General features: G+C 46.2%; 1 protein-coding gene across 1 annotated transcript in view; it reads right to left on the bottom strand.

Moving 5' to 3' along the window:
- The window catches only part of WRNIP1 (Werner helicase interacting protein 1), a 29,109-nt gene extending 9,765 nt beyond the window's left edge, over nt 1–19,344 (bottom strand). Inside the window, exons 1-3 of the mRNA XM_021387200.1 lie at nt 18,750–19,344; nt 9,219–9,410; nt 7,900–8,144 (exon numbers count right to left, since the gene is read on the bottom strand). Of these exons, the coding sequence (XP_021242875.1) occupies nt 7,900–8,144; nt 9,219–9,410; nt 18,750–19,259 (947 nt within the window). The 5' untranslated portion in view covers nt 19,260–19,344. The remainder of the gene's footprint in view (nt 1–7,899; nt 8,145–9,218; nt 9,411–18,749) is intronic.

Here is a 19,937-nt window from a genome sequence, read left to right as displayed (position 1 = left end):
GAAGGAAAGAAAGAAGGAAAGAAAGAAGGAAAGAAAGAAGGAAAGAAAGAAGGAAAGAAAGAAGGAAAGAAAGAAGGAAAGAAAGAAGGAAAGAAAGAACTCAAAAATTCCCATACAGAAAGGGATGATCCTTCTGGATTTCCTGGAATCTGGACATACTATCAACTCCGAGTGCTGGTGCAGATCTTTACAAGCGTGGCATGTAGGCACTTGTTCATTGCTGGCAAAAACACATAGCTAATAGTGGTGACCGTGGAAAAAGTGTTTTGTAGCAGAGAATATACTTGATTAAATAACATTATCATGCACCATTCCACTGTGACAAATGCAGGAACATATCAGAGGAAGAACACACAGAAGCATAAAGAATCAACCTCAAACCCAGTAACTGCACAGAGCCATTTGATCTACATATTTTCTGAAACGTTTAAGTTATATCACGATCTTTGGCTTGAATTCCATGATTTTTTAAAATGGAGAACAACTTAATATGAGGTATCTGAATTTCAGTTTTTAAGATCTGTCCAAAGGAAACAATCCAAATAACATGAGGCACCAGGTACCATTCAGCAGATGTAGAAAAAGTGAGAAACAATCCCATATTATTCAAAGCAATGAAAAGCTGTAGCAAGTGCACCTTTAATAAACCTTCCAGCACCTCAGTGTGGGAAGTCAGCAGAGCCTCCTCATCCACTTAGTGGGGACGTGGCAATATCAGCTGAACAGCAAAAGATCACAAGTGACACGTGAAGCACGTTAGGCTTCTATTTCATCACATTTCACAAACTAAGCAGGATCAGGACAGCAATCCCTGACATGCCTCAGGTAACCGCTGTACGCCTGGAAATGAAAGTGCACAGAGTACAAAGCAAGCAAACCCCGTGCAGTTACCAAACAAAACCAGCTGTGACTGCCCTGTGTTCCTGCGATGGTGGCAATTTTCAGCCAAGGTGCACACACATCCTATTCACTGGTGGCCAGTCAATTCGACAGCGCTCTGACAACCCCAGACAGCTGCCCCGGTGGCTACTCAGCATCACAGCAACAAAAAAACTATTGGTAATTCTAGTTCTCTATTCTAGTCAAACGTGGTCCTCTTTTGCTACCCTGCTCAAGCTAACTAGCAGCCATACGCTGTTTCTGCAGTGGCTGACTTTTCAGCAGACCAGACCACTGCACACCTAAGATCAAAAAGAAAACAATAAACGCTGCAGCGAAGGAATGCTGTCAGCGTTGGGGACACCGGCATGACCTTATGTTCCACTGAAGTGAAACGTTCACTCAACAGCGATCTTGGATGTCGGTGGTATACAATCAGAGAATCAGTAAGACTGGAGAAGTCCTCTGAGATCATCTAGTCTGAGAGACAGAGGGATGCGTGAAATTTTGTTGAACAAACCTTCTTGCTGTACATGCTGGGGGCTGCATGCCACAGCCAGAGCAACCCGATGGGTCCTGTGGGAAGACACGGCCCATGCACCAGTGGTTGGTGTGAAACACGGATGCCAAGCACACAAGATGTGGGGGGGAATGGAGCGGGCAGCAGTGAAGGGGAAAGCCCAGAAATGTGGGCTGGGGCTGGAGCGCTGCTGGCGCACGTGCAGCAGGTGAGGCTGGCTCACAGTGATGACCAAGCAATGGAGGGCGGCATCACTGTGGGACGGGTGGTGATGTCCCAAGTGAAGGTGAGGACCAGCAACACGGCCAAGTGATGGTTTGTGACATCTCCGTGAGATGGATTGTGACTGCTCAGCCTGTGCTGCTTTAACACAGGCGCGGCTGCCCAGCCCAGCAGTTCGTGCCTGGCCTCCAACCGAGCGTGTGTGCGAGGACTGGAGTGTGGACAGGGCGAGCTTTGGAGCTGGAACGTGCTCTGGGTGCTGCTAGCGCAGCGCTCAGCGGCCGTCTCAGAGCCACTCGTGCTTTACCCCGACCCTGCTGGGAGCAGGCAGCCGGGACATTGTGGAGAGGCGTGTGCAGCAGCGCAGGTAGGCAGCATGGCAATGCCTCATGCCGGCAGCTGGGGGGGAGCTTCTTGAGGGACCGTCCCCAGGCCGGACCATGCCCGTGGGGTTCTCTTGTCCTCTTCCAGCGTGACACCTGCTGCCACAGCATCTCCGCTGGGGAGCACATTGCCATCTCCCGCTCCCCCAAGCCCAATGCCACTGGTGGAAGCATGGAGGCAGCATTAGACACCCGCTGCCCCATATGCCTGGAGAACCAGGACAGCGTGGCATACACCACCATGCCATGCTGCCACCAGTTTTGTTTCCACTGCATCCAGTGGTGGACAAGCAGCAGGCCACAGTGTGTGCTTTGCAAACAGGGCGTGCAGTCCAATAACCACCCTGTGCGGGCAAACAGTGACTTTGAGGAGCTGCTCCTCAGGCCAGCCGCAATGGCATTCGTTGCCACATCTTGAACCTGTCTAGCTTTGTCAGGTCATCTTTGGCACCAAATAATGACAAGCTGGTTACAAGTCACACGTGCAGTAGAAACGTGCAATTTTTATTTCCCCAAGTATATCACCATTACAAAGGAAAATCACGGAATGATGGAGGGCAATGGAGGCCCAGGCTGGTGCCCCCATACATGCAGCCATGGACCGTGAGGTCACTGTCCAACAGGTTGTGATGTCAGTCATGGTGATGAATGTGACCTCCCTCGCCCTAGCTGTACAGATTTGGGCGCCGGCAGAGGCCAGCGTGTACTTGTGCCTGGACTCCAGTTGAGCATAGCTGCGAGACTTGGAGCACGCAACGAGTTGGTTGGGTTGTGCTGTGGGGCTGCTGGCAGCAGTTCTTGCTGCCCATCCCACAGTATCACCAGCGTTTCCCCCAGCCCTGCCTGGCTCAGGCAGCTGGGGCCGCACAGGGTGCACTTGCAGCAGCAGAGGTGAGCGGCGCAGGACACGGCCCCTGTGGTGGCTGGTGGGGAACAGAAAAGGGAAGGGTTTCCTGTGGAGGAACCAGGGCATCACTGCTGCCTGCCCCTGGGGCACCGAGTGACCGTGGCCTCTCTTTCTCTCTTTTGCAGTTCATAACAACTTCTGCCTGCTGCAGCAGCACTGAGGGGAGCAGCTTCCCGACCTCAGCTCTCCCCAGCCCACCGCACAGCCCGGGGCCATGGACGTGCCATCCAACTGGACCTGCCCCGTCTGTGGGCAAGGCCGGCAGGATGTCGCCTGTGTCACCCCCTGCAAGCACCAGCTTTGCTACGGCTGTGCCATCTGGTGGGCACAAAAGAAGCCGAGCTGTGCCATATGCGGGCACAAAATTATCACGATCCGATACTCGGTGAGGTCGGATGACGATTATCTCGAGTGCTCTGTCCCGCAGCCCACAGAACACTCAGATCACGGCCTGCAGGACGAGCAGGGGCCTGCAGAGCCAGTGCTCATCCCTCCTGAGCACAACTTCCCACCTGAGGTCTGGGCTGCCTTCTTCAGAGAACATCCAGAAGACCTCGCACCCCTGCTCCAGTGGCTGCAGGAAGAGATCCAGGAGCTGTCCAGCAGTGACTGGTGGGAAGTGTACGTGGGACAGTGCACCACTGTCAACTTCCTCTGCGAGCATGGGCTCGACCAGGCGGCCTTGGTGCGGGAGCTGCAGCCAGTCACCAACGGCGATGTGGTGCCCTTTGTGAGGAGGCTCATCAGCACCGCCGCAGCCCTGTACGGCCCTGAGATCCGCCACCAGCTGGACCACCAGGACAGCCGTGCTGCAGGAGGACTGGAGGACAGCCCTGCAGCCAGCCCCAGCCCCAGCGCCTCCCATCAGGAGCCTCCTGCCTTGGGCCCAGGTCGCTCCACCAGCCCTGCAGGGCCCAGCACCGAGGAGCTGCCAGGCAGCTCTACTGGGGGACCGGGGCACCCCAGCACCGCCACCGCATCCTCAGAGGAGGAGCTGCAGGAGGAGCCAGGGCAGGCGCTGGCAGCGGGCCCCTCCGCCCAGGGCAGGGATCATTCGCGTGGGGGGCACCAGCGCCCCCTGAAGAGGAAGGCCCAAAGCAGCCCCCAGGACTCATCCCCACCTCGCAAGAGGCGGCCCCGGCGGCGACGCTAGGCTGACACTCCACTGCCATCAGAGCATGGCTCCGGCAGGCTGGGAGGTCAACATCTACCTCTCGGCCTGCTGCTCTGAGAGAAAATAAACATAAATTAAGAAAAAAAAGAAACTGTCTCTGTGTCATTGACAATGCTGTTGGCGCTGCCGTCCCTACCCATACTGCTTTCTTTCTCTTCTGGCCCTGGGGGAGGGCGTAGAAATGCAACTTTATTTCCATGACCATAAATCAGCACTCCTGACAGCGCTAACAAGACATGTGTAGGCCCCAATAAGCAGAAGATGGACCAAGTGTGATGGCATAACAAACTCACAAAAGCAGATCCTGTCCCAAACCATCCTACTGAGACAAATGCAGGAACTTATCAGAGGAAGAACACGTAGAAGTGTAAAGAATCAAACTCAAACCCAGTAACAGCACACAGCCATTTGATCCATTTACTTTTTGAAACGTTTAAGTTATATCGTGACCTTTGGCTTGAATTCCATTATTTTTTAAAACAGAGAACAGCTTAACATGAATATCTGAATTTCAGTTTTTAAATTCTATCCAATGAAAAACTCATAATAACATAAGGCTCCAGGGACCGTTCAGCAAACGTAGAAAAACTGAGAAACAATCCCATATTACTCAATGAAAAGCTGTAGGAAATGCACCTTTAATAAACCTTCTGCTCCCTTTGGCAGCCATGCCAGCTCCAACAGGGACGAGGTGCAAACCACAGCGTAAGAGCTGCCCATTGCACTGCCACTGCGGATCTGGCAGTGCCTGGAGAGGAGCCAGTAAAGCCTATGGCAGGACCCGCCAGTACCAGCCCATCTACGGTGACTCAGTGAGCCTCCAAGAAGGCCAGTAACTCCCAGGACCTGGCATCACCAAAGAAAAGGTCACCTCGCCGGCAGCAATAGAACAGCGATGGAGCTGGTAAGACGGGCTGTGCGGCAGCTGGGACACACATCAGCCACCACGGACTCTTGTCATCACTTTCCGATTCCACTATGGAAATGAAGCAGAAGGAAAGAGTGCAGAAAATGTGTTGGTGTTGCTGACAGCACAGTGGTTCTTACCTCCCCATACCTAATGCTTTCACCCCCTTTTCCTGCTGCTGTGCCACTGTTGCATTCCAGACAGGACCCCCGTGGGCCTCAGTGAAGGGAAGGGCAAATTTCTGCACCCGGGGAGGAAAATCACCAGGCCCTACCACAGCTGGCACCACCCAGCTGGACAGGACCTAGGAGTTCTGCTGGACACTAGGCTGAACCAGCAAGGAGCCCTGGCCACCAAGGTGAATGGTGTCCTGGGCTGCATGAGGCCCAGTGCTGCCAGCAGGTGAAGGGCGGTGATCTTGCCCCTCTGCTCAGCTCTAGAGTGCTGGACCCAGAGCTAGGCTCCCTGGCACAAGCGTGAAGACATAGCAAAGAAAAGAATGTCAAAATCTGTAATGCCTCTCTGTGGTTCTAGTTCAACTTTACAGAAAGAATAGGCCACAAGCAAAAAGAAGCAAGGTCTAACCTTATTATCAACTCGCAGCAACAGTGGGAGCAAGACAAGAAAAAGCCACCAAGAAAACTTAAGGAAATAGATTCTGGTAGACTACACTTTTCTTCATGATAACTGCTATGTATGCATGTAGTGCACAGCCAACAAAACCAATGAAATCATTCAGCATTGGCAGCATTCTCACTGAGCACACAAGGTCCGTGTAGAAACTAAGAAGATTCACCACCAAGGTAAAAGAAGAGACCACAAAGAATCATCTCCCTTTTCAAAATCTGAGCAAGGTCACACAAGTGACATGATACCAAGACGATCTCACAAGCTGATTCCTAGCAGCATATGCAGAACTTCACACGCCATGTAGTTGGAAACAGAAACTCACTCCTTAAGGAGATTAAAACCATAATTCAACGTTCACACCCCTCTTCTGCCTTTTGGCTAGACCTCTGCCTCCCTTCTGAAGTCAGCGTGCATCACATCTAGGGACACACAGTGTTACAGCACCTTTTCCAACTCTGGAAAGAGGTGAGCATAGTGAACAACCAACTCGGCTGTAATTCATGACATCCCTTTCATTTGCTCCCCAGGATAGACTGGACACTTACCTACTTGTGTCTAATGCTAGCTCCACTTCCTAGAAGCGGTGAGGTAAAAAGGTGAAAGAAGACACAGCTGCTCCTGGAGAGTGGCAGACGGAGAAGAAATGAAGGAGCAAAAATAGCATGGGGTGTGAAGCAAGGAGGAGTTAACAAGGAGACCAAAACTGAATCAGAGAAAGGGACAGAATGGCTTCAAAAAAAAAAAAAAAAAGCCCAATTCAACAGCAAGAGTATTTATCAACTACTGATCAAAAACAGGTAGTGGTAGAAAATACAAATAAAAAAGGTTAAACATGACTGCAACAACAGCTCTTAAATTCTGACTACCATTTTCACTTTAAAGCATCTGGCACACACTTGGTCATTGGTGTGGGGCACTCTCTCTTCACAGATAGATTTTTGAAAGTGTGTCAGTCTGACAGTCTGCCTGCCACACTTCTTTGAGTTTGATTAACCACCACACCGTGCTGTTTAAATCATCTCTAGCTAACAGGAGGTTACAGATATGGGGAATCTAGCGAAACCCAAACCCAAACAACTGCAGCTGAAACTATGCCTTATACTTTAATCCCACACAGAAAGGAAAGTCTCAGTCAGGGCGTAGCCACAAGCACAGCTGTGCCTTTATGTTAAAGATGACAGGTTCTATTGCCCTGTCTTCCAAGATTCATATCACCACAAAACATAGAGGTTACAAAGGAATAAAACCAAGCCACAATACCTTGCAAAAAAAAAAAAAAAGTAAACGATAACAATTAAAAAATAAAGAGGCAGAAGCAGGGACGACGCCTTTCATTCCCTTTCCTGACCCCAGCATCCCAGGTAGGTCTCCTTACTGCTTACATTCTCTGATAATACTAAAAGGACAAAATATATTCTCTTTCATTTAATTCATAAACAGTGCCCACACAATTACCATCACATCAATACACTTTAACTGACTAGTAGTACACACAAGCACCATCATGAAGGAACTGTGATGATAACGTTCATGAAGGCAGCACAGGGCCAAGCATTATTCTTATTTGCTAGCTAGCCACTTCAAAAGTCAAACACACATCCCTCACGGATTAATCTTGATCTCACTTATTCCAAACTCTCCCGGAAGTTTAACATAACTATCTGGTTTGGACAAAAAGGGGCAGAAAAAAATATATATGTATCTATTAACACCTCACAGCAAACACCCTCCTCAGCATACCACAAAGTATACCGTAGCATTTATGCTGCAGCTATGGAAAAGTAGCATCCTTTCTGATCTCATTCAAAAAATCTATCAGAAAACAACAAACTTTTGTCAGGCACTTCCAAGTTAATTTAATAGGGGATGCCCCATCCACCACTAAGTGGAAATGTGATGCTTTCACAAACTGTAACAAGAAGTCACGCACATTAGGACACGAAAAAGACTCAGTTACAGGCTTCCACAACAAATGCCCAGCAGCGGAATGGATTTAAATATCCTGGGGGGGTGAGCCAGGAGCTACAGATCCAAGTATAAAACTCTCTCCTAATCCAGACGGTAAGATTATGTTTTGGATGGAGAGAGCCAGTGCTCTGAATTCTCTCCCTCCTGTCACCCTGCTGCCCCTGCCATATGCTGCCACTTCTTTTCTTTACTATCAGAAGTGGCTAGGGTTTCTCTTCCCACCCCCCTAAGTGCTTCATCCTCTCCCTGGCAGGCAGTCAATTCTTCAGGCTGTGCGCGTTAACACCCTGCAGCCCATTTAGTACTCACTCTGTGCTCTTGTTGCCGCTGTCAGTCGCAGAGCTGCCGTGCTGGCTGCCTTGGCCCAAAACCTGGACTCCTAAAGACTTGACAGCCCGCAGCAGAATTGCCTCCATTGCCTCAACTGAGAGCTTCTCCAGAACGATCACCCGGCACCGGCTCAGGAGAGCTGCGTTGATTTGGAAGGACGGGTTTTCTGTCGTTGCTCCTATCAGAGTCACCGTCCCGCACTCAACGTGAGGAAGGAAAGTGTCCTGAGTATGGGAGGGAAGCAGAAACAACTGATCTCAATCAATGACAACCTGAAACATCCCATGTGAGTAGGCTACTTGGCATTTTCGAATACTTTTTTCTTGCGTTGTGAGTCTTAGGGTTGCCTGTTGATGTGACAAATAACCTCACTGACAAGGTAGCTCATCTGCTCAGCTAATTAAATGATTTAATTTCATGCACACGGTGGGCTGTTCACCATGATAATCCATGCTTGCACTGACTCCACCAGCTAAAAAGGAAGCACTGAAAGTCTGCAAATTTTCAGTTTACTTATGCGACTTTGTTTTGTTGTTTGGCTAAAGAGGTAACATGCCTTCTCAAACATAACAAATAATGAGGCTACTTCTAACTCTTTAGAAGTTAGAAGAACTCTTTACCAATGCTTAGGGCTACAATTCTCCACCTAATTCAATAGAACATCTCAGAAAACTATAGGAAGATCACAACACAGTTTCATAGTCATGTCCTTGTTCCATGATGACAGATGTGTCCTCAACTGTCAGGACAGAATTTAAGCTTTCCATTGCATGACTTAAAAAAAAAAAAAAAAACCTAGGAAAAGAAATAGGAAAGAAACACCCAAGTGATGGCTGCAGCAACATACTATCCCAAAGTACCACGCTATGCCTTCATTTTCTCTGCTGCCACAGAGAGGAGAACACACAATTAAAACAAACACCCTATGCACATCTGCATTCCAGGCTTTTTGAAAGTAACACAGAATGTTATCCCCATGGTGGAGGCTGAAATTAAGATATGCACAGCAAACACTACTAACACAACTTTGGAGAAATAAAATTGTCATATAAAGCCCAGTACACAAGTCAACTACAGGTACAGCTCAGCCTTGTATTTAAATCTTTGAATCGCAGTAACTATACATTGATGCCTGGTCGTTAGTTAGAGACATCAATATTACATTCCATAATTCATTTACCACAAACATTAAAATTAAAATCCAAAGCCCCAAGTAAGCTATCATCCTCAGGCAAAGTGGGGAATTTCACAGATGTTCTGACAAAGGCTTTTTCCAAAAAAGCAATGTAGTACAATACCTGCTGAGATTTATTGAACCGATGGATCTCGTCGATGAAGAGAATGGTTTTTCTCTTGAAGAGCCTTTTTTCATTCTGGGCTTGGCTGATGACATCTCGAACATCATTTGTCTTGGCACTTGTGGCTGACAGTGTCACAAACCTCATGCCTTTCTTTTTGCTGCTGTTGGCGATTATGTGCGCGAGGGTAGTCTGAAAAAGCAGTAGGAGCTCACTTTGTAACAAAAATCATTTTGGACACAAAATACTAATCAGAAGACGGCATACAAAGAACAAAGATATATATTTTGGACACAGGGACAGCGTTGACAGTTTAGAGAATAGGGTATTTTAGTTCATGCAACTGTAGCCCACAGAAGACTCAAAAACTTTCCGCCAGGAGTAGCTGCCAATTCCACACTGCATTTCTAAGGCTTGCACTTTGAAGTACCAGACCTATTCAGTCTCAACACTGAAAATGCCAGCAATGACAGCTGTCTCTCTCACCATTGAACAAAAACTCGTCTCCAAATACACTGTTGTCACAGGAGATGGGTTGACTGCAATTCACTATACTATTACTTTGTAGAGTCTTTAAAGGATAAATCGCTGGTCTATTCTGAGATACCTGCAGAAGAACTTACAGCACAATCACCTTTAAGAAATCAAAAGCTACATCGATGTTGTTAAAGCTTTTTCTATTTCCACCACACATAAAAACTAAATTTGTCAAAAAGCCGTTCTCTACAAAAGCATGAGAGCACTGAAAAACTATATGCATACTTCAGAAAATGTAACTCAATCTAAATAGTCAAGAGTAATCAAGCCCAGGGAAGTAAAGGGTACTGCCTGAGCAAACTGTTGGCTAGTTTTAATAAGCAGCTCTGCTGTTTTTCTTTCCTTGTAGACAACTTTGTCACACTGTCATTTATTTATGGCAAATTTCACTGCAGCCACTAAAGCACAGAGGCAGCCTCCAGCACTACCTTGCAAGCAAATTCACTGCATCTGAACACAGCTATAGTCTTCAGACCTCCCATCACTCCTCTCAGGTGTATCTGCATGTCTTGAGCTGTATTACCTCTGTTTGAAAGTATTGCTAGAGAAAAACAGGTGTTTTCTCCATCAACATCACTTCTGTTAAAGAAGGAAGCAAGGACACTGGAGACAGGAGACCCTCAGCAGCTGAGGAGCAGGACAGGTGCTGATAAAACTGCTTCAGAAGATATTCTAAGTACTGAGGTTAAAGCAGCAGGTGCTTCAAACCTGATCCTCTTGCAGAGAGACTGCAGAAGCCACCATCTATCAGACCACTGCCAGTGGGGCTGGCAGGACCTCTTTCACTGTCCTAACAGTGCTGCTCTGTCTCTTTAAAGGATCTCCACATCTCTGAAATGGCAACCAGCCTAAGATGGGAAAGGGGAAACTAAGGGGAAAGATACATTACTATTTATCCTTGCTTTCGGTTTAGTAAGGGATTCCTGTCTTCAGAAGAGGTATCATTTCATGCCTTGATACAAGACTTGAGTCAGATTCCTTCTCGCCCCTAGAGCTCAAAGCACCGTCCCTTTCCCTTCTGGGAATGCTGCAGAAGACAAGACTGATGTAAGCATTTTCCAGAGTGGTGCTCAAGCCTACAGAGGAGGCCAAAAAACAGAAAGGAAAAAAAAAACCCAAAAAGTGACACTTGAAACTATGCTAAGAAAATAAAACTGTAAAATTAAAGTTGGTGTTTCCTTACAAAAAGGACTTGATTTAGGATGTATTCATGCCTCAAAACCATTGAAAGCACGAAAACTCCCAAAATATCAAATTTGAATACAAAAAGTGTATCTCTTTCTCTAATAGTAGCAGTGGAGAGAGGAAAAAAATAAAATTCAAGCTGCTGTTCTTCTTATAGCTCCACTTAAGCTGGTAACTCACACTTCATCAATATCAGGTGACATAGATGAAGAGATTTGTTATGGTCAACACAACTCTAAATCGAGGCATTCGAGACCGCAGAGATCACTTTTTTTTCCCTACACACAGGGTGAATGGCTTTTTCCATTGTATCAATCAGCACACCCTGCAGCAAGGGTCAAAAGTCACAATTTTTGCAAGGCATCTCTGTACAAGCAAAGAAAATGACACTTAAAAGCCCAAAAGAAACTGAATCCTTGCGTTTTTCAGTCAGTCAAATCAGACATATAATCTTCAGATAAAATGTTTTATGGTTTAAAAAGTTAGAGGACACACAGGAATCTGTATTTCTACCCTTTAGGAAAAAAAAATACAAAGAAATTTGTAGGAAAAGGACAAAGAAATCTGTTTGAAAGTTACCATTAAAACAAGGATCTACTTGACATCTGCTACACAGTCCTCAGCCAGCACATAACCTCTCCCACTCTGCCAACTGCTGGGTCAGCGAAAGTTGCATTAATAATAACATACACTGTATTTCAAAAGCATTGCTTGATGCAGACAGACATACTCTTGGCCTCTTCTCTCTGTTCTTTACAATCAATCATTCAGCCCATCAAATTGCTTATCAAATAGAGATCAAATCTTCTCCATTCTTCTGTAAGCCTATTAATTCCCACGATTCCATTTTTCTTTCCCTACTTTTTCCTCAAGCAGAAGTCGGTGTCATGCTACACCAAGAAACTCGTGAACCATGACTCATTAACAACGTTCAACTTGTGTCCAAGGTCACTTATTTCCAGATCTCCCACACACAGAACAAACGCTTAGCTACTGCAACTCTTCTCCACAATCCTGGAATTTTTTTCATGTCAACCCAAAGGAGAATTTCCTTTCCCAACGGCAAAACAACAAAACAACAAAAAAGCACACACACACACACACACAAAAACACCCCAAACCAAACCAAAGAAGCCACTCACCAATGAAACAAACCCACTCCCAGCAACAGTGCTTCCAAGTTTTGATTCTACTTATGGATTCAATGATTCTTATGGGTTCCTTTCAACTTGTGATATTCTACGATTCTGTGAATGAAATTAAAGTGCCCCTGCAGGCAAGCACAACTCTCATTGTCAGAGCACACAAGTAACTCAGATTTGATGCTCGGGGTAGTAGGATGTTTGTAGTAGGAGACAACAACTTTCTGTGCAAGTATCCTTGATGGAGCAGCTCTCTTTGAAGGTAACCTATTTTCCCATTCTGTGTGCTACCACTAGTCAATGCAATGTCACATTCAGGGCCAGAAGAAAACAGGAAAAAAAGCAAGTACAAACGACGCCTGTCCTACTGCTATTCAGTGATGCTGCTATTCAGTGACTCATCACTTACACACATGGAGTTGTTCACATTTTAGTAGCTTTTTACCTGGTCATTAAACAACACCATTGCATTAGAAGCCTCTTCTAGGTATTAGGGGTGATACTGCCCAGCTCTCTTCAGAAAGAGAAGCTGAAAAACTTGGAAAAGCAGCACATATAGTCAGATCATAGCTAAGAAAAATCCTGTCAAGAAGGTGTCAGTGAAACCTAACATCGTTCTTACCTCACGTTACTGGAAGATGAGGTAGACTTTGTTTAAGGAATTGCCTATGGCTTCCTGTTCTTGGAGTCTTTCCTTATTCATTCTTACGTTGCTCGAATTTGGCACAACAGCTGTTGCAGATGTCAGTCACAGAAAACACATCGTCTCTCAGGTGTCACAGTCTCACAGCCCTTTCATGTCTCTCAACCTCTTCACGATGAGCTGACATTCATACTACACTTTACGGAAACACACTGTGGTGCAAGAGCTCTCCCTCGCAGCTGGATAGACCCCCCCCAACACGCATGCTTCTCCCAACAAGTCTGAAAGGGCATATAGGCTGCTAAGGTATCTTCAAGTGTCCAAAGCAGATGTGGTACTAGTGTACAGGCTGCAGCACACCACAAATTATTCCTGAGCATGGATAATCTAGCTGGCATCTAGGCTTCCACACCAAGAGATTTTGCTGGTTTGTTCCACAGAGGAAATTACACATGCAGTACTGAAGACAAAAGACGGACAGAGCCTGGTACAAAACAGCACAACCGGCTAGCTACATCTACATACTTGGGGGGTCTTCGATTAAATTATCAGAGTTCTGATCTGGCATCCTGCTGCTCTCTGATCATGACTTTCCCTGTATTTTTGCCTCTCTCTTTATTCTGGACAGGATTTCCAAATCTTTGCTTACGTGGTGTTACCATCAACAGTCTCTTCTCACCTTCAGCCCTCCCTTTGAGGGCAGCAGGGGACAAGGCCATACTGTACTTGATGACCAGTTACAATAGGCCACGTGCAGTTTCACAGGCCTGAGATGAACACCAACAGCGTCAGCACCTGCAGGTGCCTGATGGGGAAGCAGCTCCCTGACGTACAGCTTAAAACTGTCCTATCCAACACCACCGAGCTGAACCCACGCTATGTCACAAGAGACACAGGCAACGCGTCAGGTTATGCCTAAAGGAAATTGTCAGGACAGCAGATGAACGTGGCTCTGACACACTGCCTATTGAGATAAATGCAATCAGAAGTGGCAGCAGCTGGCACTTATATAAGGGCAGATGCTATTCTTACTCATCTTGTTTGGTTCCTCACACCCCAAATAGCCTACTGTGAGACTACTGGAGGAGTAAAGTGTCACTGAACAACAGCAACAGCATGTGGCTTAGAGCACTTCCAGAATCCAAGTCAGAACAAGCATAAACAGAGGCAAGGTCACTGCACAGCATTTCCTGAAAATGAGCTCTGTCTCCATTTGCTGCATCCAGGTTTGTTTCATTATATTCCAACTGCTTTACAAATACGCTGAGCTAACTGCAGTTTTCTCCTCCCAGAGTACTACACTAAGTTATTCCTGATTTAAACTGGCATAAACAAAATAAGGCATTTGAAGACTTCTCCCAGGCAACTGCAAAGATAAACTCATTTTTCAGAGTTGTTCTGGACTCTATGCATCCATAAAAGATAATATGCACTTCCAGATAAAAATCTCATTTTCCATCTGCACTGCATCCAATGCATCGTGACAAACGTCTTGAATAAAAAGAAATATAAGGGTCTCCTAGAAATAAAATATAAACTCAGTGGACATTTGATGGAAACTTCCAAGGACAACTTGTCAGTGGTTTTTCATGTTTTGCACTCATATCAACATGGCATATATTAACTTGGTACAAGCTTGCATATGCAGACCCCAGAAAATCATGCATGAATGCTCCATGTCCTATCATTTACAGGGAGCAAGTTCCAAACACGTTGCCTACTTTTTTCCTTGTTAAATGGCATACACAAGAGGGAATGTTTACCGTATTTAAAACAGAATGTTCAGGTTTATAAAGCTTAAACCCTATCTGTGGCAGCAAAATTATTCTGTGCTCAAGTTACTCGTGTCCCCTCGCTAACTCTTTACTAAAATTGGTGCCCCATGGCAGACAAGCAAAAATCTAAATCCCTGCATTAAGGTGTCGTAAATCATAGTGCAGCATACTCAGATTACACCAGGATTCATGCAGGCTTTTAAAAATTTGCATAGTCAGGATGAATAAGCTAACTGTTCAGAAGTTAATAACCACGGCATCTCTTTGAGGCAGCTTTTCTTCTTCTGGTCTGTGTCCAGTCAGCTTCTTAAAGCAGAACACACATTCATGTGCTGAACACTGATAGTTGATACTAATAGACAAAAGTAAAAACTGAAACAAGGAGACATAGCAAGTTCACCTAAAGCACACTGACTTCATAAAAAATTAAGGTGATAAATTACAAGTACAAAGATCACGCTCCCTTAAAATAAGAAGCCTCATTACAGATGAAAACTCAAAAGAAAGTCACCTCACAACAGAAGTATCCTGCTTTTCATTGTGTTTCCTTGAATAGTCAAGTGCTGCTACAGCAAGTAAGATCAAAACGGTAAAATGCACAATTTATTTTTAATTAGGTACCCAACTTTGATGTATTTCACAATAAAAATTCTCAGAAAGCATTCTTGATCTTCAACGTCAAATATTGCATTTGCATCAGTTTAATGGCAAAGATTCTCTTCTAGCTCAGAAGAGTGTAGCCTGTCATAGAATGGCTTAGGTTGGAAAGGACCTTAAAGACCATCCAGTTCCAACTCTCCTGCCATAAGCAGGTTGCCAGCATAGAAGTCCAGACTGATAAATAATGCACACATGCATTTGAAATTTGTCCCCAAGTATTAACTCAAGGTCCACTTATTTTTTCACTTAGTCCCACTTTACTATTTTTAAAAGAAGTACAGGTTAACATGTTATTTGGCTACAGAAATGGAGGAAAGCAGAGATGGGCAGCAATAAGCCAGTTCCACTGGTAGCAGAAGAATGAAGACGTTTAAGAAGTCCGAATGACCATCTTACACATCACATCCGAATTTAGACCAACATATCTACGTATCTAATTATATTCCTATTTTAGCACCAACCCTCTACTGTAAGGCTAATTTCTTCGATGGACAGGGCTTAGCATGTGAGCTCGTTGCATTTGAAGCTAGACAGACTTAATATTTTTCCCACTGAAAAGGACTGTGCTTAGTAGAAAAAGGGTTAGATATCAGTGCCATGAGGTCCTCAAACAGGGCTAGTACTTATTTTCCTTCTTCACAAGACCATTTAAATTTCAAATATTAATTTACGTGATTCTTTATGTAAAAAGAAAATGGACTTGCTGTCAGTCAGTCCTCCACGCACTTCAGGTTACTTCCTCAAGAAACATTTTCTTAGACATTTTATATATATTCATCTGAAATGGTACATGAAAAGAGGTAGGCAGGCAACCACAAACTCCTTTTTCAATCTTCAAGAGGATTATTTTACCTTGCATTTTAAATCTCTGTGGACAGGAATTAAATAAAAAAAAAAAATACCCAGGTGAAGAAGTATAGAACTTTCATATGACACGGGAGGAAGAAGGCCCAAAATGAAATTATATTCCACCATCTTAGAAATAGAAGCAAGCACCGGTGAAGGGACAGTTCACCTTTTTGCAGCAGGATTTTCTGCTTCAGCCAGGAATTGATGGTCCTGACTCTTCAAAGCAAGGTGAGAGAAGCCTCAGAACTATTTGTTGGGGGACAACATCAGTTTGACCACAACTCAAAAAGGACAGTCCTTATGCAAGTCGTAAGGCAAGTCCGACCAGTAGCAGAATTTAAGCTCAGTGAGTAGCAAGCTTCCTAAATACAACTACACTCAAGGTGTATGAACAAGGAAGGTATGTCATGAGAAAGGAGAGTGAAAGCAACATGACGTGAAACAGATCACCCATTATTCAAAAACAATCTTAGCAACACAGGAGGTTCCAAAAGTAGACCTGTAGCACAACAGTGAGCTGTCACCACCTCATCAACGAGCTTTTCCATAGCCTTTCAAAAAATTTATAGTCTCAACAGAACACAACTCAAAGTCCACTGAGCTCAGCCGCAGTTTCCAGACACTGAATGTGACCTTCACTTTGTGACCACGTTTGGAACACATTCTTTTCTTAAGGAAAAAGGACTTTCAAGAAAGAGAGAGTGCACACAGTTTACACAACCAGAAACCAGAGGTAAAGTAACATGATGAAACACAAAAGTAGGCCCGGGAATATGTTATTTAATAAGGGAGTTTAATAATTTAATTTCTCTCTCTGGCCATCTTCCACCTCCTCTTTAATGAGCTTATAAAAAAAGCCGTTCTCAGAATGGCATAGGCTGGAAGGGACCTCAAAGATCACCTAGTTCCAACCCCCTGTTGTGTGCAGGGTTTCCACTCACCAGCTCAGGCTGCCTAGGGCCCCATTCAGCCAGGCCCTGCATGCCTCCAGGGATGAGGCATCCATAGCTTCTCCAGGCAACTTGTTCCAGTGCCTCACCACTCTCTGAACAAGTAATTTCCTCCTAATATCTAACCTAAATTTCCCCTTTTAGTTTAAAGCCATTCCCCCTTGTCCTAGCACTATTAGACCATTTTAAAAGTTAGTCCCCCTCCTGCTTATAAGCGCTCTACAAGTACTGGAAGGCTGCAATGAGATCTTCTCAGAGCCTCCTCTTCTCCAAGCTGACCAAGCACAACTCCCTCCACCCTTCTTCATAGGAGAGGTCGTCCAGCCCTCTCATTGTGGCTCTCCTTTGGATCCACTCCAACAGCTCCTCTACCTCATCTACTGTTTTTTTGTTTTTTTTTTCTGATATTACCGTGCTGTTTTAAAGGAAGTAGCAATTGTGTACATTCTCCAGCTGGTTCTTTTTGTCTAGCCTGAACAACCTAGTACATCACTGCTAACAGTATTCATCCATTTCTCATCTATTCTCATACCTGCTCCTTATTAATTGCGATTAACTGGCTTTATTATACAAACTCCATGCACATGAAGTCGCTCATCTTCAAAAAAAAGCATACTGAGAATGACACAGTAGCAACTTGCTCTTAACTCCTCTGCTAGCATTAATTCAATAGTCATTATTTCACATATCCCACATTTGCTTTTATGCATAGCCAAGACACCTACGCACATATATGTAAAACTCAAAGCTGAGCACACATTAGACTGACAGAGCATGTATTCTGCCTGCTTAGCTTCCCCCCCTCTCCCCGCAATCCCAATCTGAAATACAGGGAAAACTACAGTTGAGATCTTTGAGTGAACACAAAGCATTTATTTGGTCCTTCACTCACTCCAGTTGTGGATCCCTTCACTACCATGCTGCACTACAACACCTTTTGGGATTTTAGCAGTATTTGTCCTTGTTATCTTAAAAGACGTAAGACATGAACACGCAGCAGTAAGAACCTGCAACTGGAAGATCACCTCATGGTAGTTCATGTGTGTGAAGGTGGATGGGTGCCTAGCAGAGCACATCTAGCCACAGTGCTGGCTGCATTCCGCACCAAAGTCTTTTTCTGTCAGGAGATAGAATTTTTGGTCTAAAGCAAACCTGTGTTTGCAAGCTATGCTATCATAAGCCTCCTTCATTTCCTAGACATTTGGATATAAGGAAAAAGTTTTTTATTACACAGATGGTGAAGCACTAGCATAGATTGCCCAGAGAGGTGGTGGATGCCCCATTCCAGGAGACACTCAAGCTCAGGCTGGATGGGGCTCTGAGCAACCTGATCTCGGTGTAGGTGTCCCTGTTCGTTGCAGCGGAGCAGGACTAGACGGCCTTTAAGGGGCCCTTCCAAATCAAATGATTCTATGATTCTATTCTGTTTTCAAGCTTCTCAGCTTCTGCACTTATTTAATAGATTTGGAGTTTACTAGAAGAAGCCTACTGTCTGCAGTGAACCAAATTTGGCCCGTGTAATCAAAGTCCAAGTTGCACGGACTAGGGATGATGGGTTTGGGTCATGTTTTATTCTAGAAGCAAGCTGTGTTTTTGTAATCCAAGCACAAACCAGTGGAGATCAGTCACCACAGAAGAAGCCAAGATGACAAACAAGGAAAAAAAGCACAGAAACAACTCCCTCCCTTGGAGTCCATCTGCCTCGAAAATGAAGCTGGTTAGAGTCCAAGGTCCTGAGGCATGAGCCTATGCTCAGCTTCAGCCAGGGCAGTGCAGGGGCAGGCACTCACCTTGCCGCAGCCCGGCGGCCCCCAGAGGATGAGGGAGGGGATCTCGTGAGACTCCAGCAGGGACCGCAGTAAGGTGTGGGCGCCGAGCACTCGCTCCTGCCCCACGTAGTCCTGCAGCGTGTCCGGCCGCAGCCTGTCGGCCAGGGGCTGCCCCTCCAGCCGCTCAGCCACGCTCGCCCCGCGCAGCGCGGGCCCGCCGCCCTCCTCCGGCTGCTCGGCGGCATCTCCCCGCCCGGCCCCGCTCCTCCTGCCGGGGGCTCCCGGGCTCTGGCCCTTGTGGAAGAGGGAAAAAACGGGGGCGGCCGCCGGCCGGGCCTCCTCGGGCTGCTCTTCCGCTTCGCCCTCCGGCGGAGCGGCGGCCAAACGCGGCCTCTTGGAGGGAGGTGAGCAGCCCCGCTGCGCCTCGCCCTCCGCGGCCTGCAAGCAGCGGTCCAGGTGCGAGTTGATGAGCGCGCCCCGCAGCTCCCGCAGGCACACGGGACACCGCACCAGCGCCTCGGCGCCCTCCATCGGCTCCCGCGACGCCGTGGCGGCCGCGCCGGAGTAGGAAGCGAGGCCACCCGCTCTCCGCGCCCGCAGCCTTTCGGGAGCTGTAGTCCGCCCCTAGCGGCGGGAGGACGTGCGGCCCTCAGCGCTTCCAGGCCGGGTACCGCCGGGAACTCAGCACGGGCTGCGTGGCCAGCGGAGAAGGAGCCCTGCTCCGAAGGCCGCTGAATACCCGGGACAGACCCGACAGAGGCGGGCCTGCAGTTGGCAGAGGCCTGTTTGTTGAGCCATAGAATCATTAAGGTTGGAATGACCTCTAAGATCATCTAGTCTAACCGTCAGCCCATCCCCACGGTGCCCACTGACCATGTCCCTCAGTGCCACGTATCCATTTTGTATTTTAAATAAAAGCATAGTAAGCTGTACCATCAGCATCCTGATTTACTACCTGAATTTGACCCTGTGGTAATTCTTTCCGCCTTACGTCTTATTTTCTTTCCTAAATTATATATTTAGATTTAATTATATTCTATTACGTAACCACTCCCAGCTTGTAAATTTCAGGTCAGTCTAATGTCAAGATGTGCTATGCTGGGATCTGTGAGGTAAACAAGTATGGCTACTACGTGAAAGTAACTGTCTCTCTGCTTAAACATTGAAAATGTCTGGTTTTTAAGTGACAAAACTGGTAGGAAATAAAGT

This window comes from Numida meleagris, chromosome 2 (genome assembly GCF_002078875.1).
Source record: "Numida meleagris isolate 19003 breed g44 Domestic line chromosome 2, NumMel1.0, whole genome shotgun sequence".
In the NCBI taxonomy this organism is placed as follows: domain Eukaryota; kingdom Metazoa; phylum Chordata; class Aves; order Galliformes; family Numididae; genus Numida; species Numida meleagris.
Note: the sequence above shows the minus strand (reverse complement) of the source record. Positions and strands in the feature narration are given on the sequence as shown.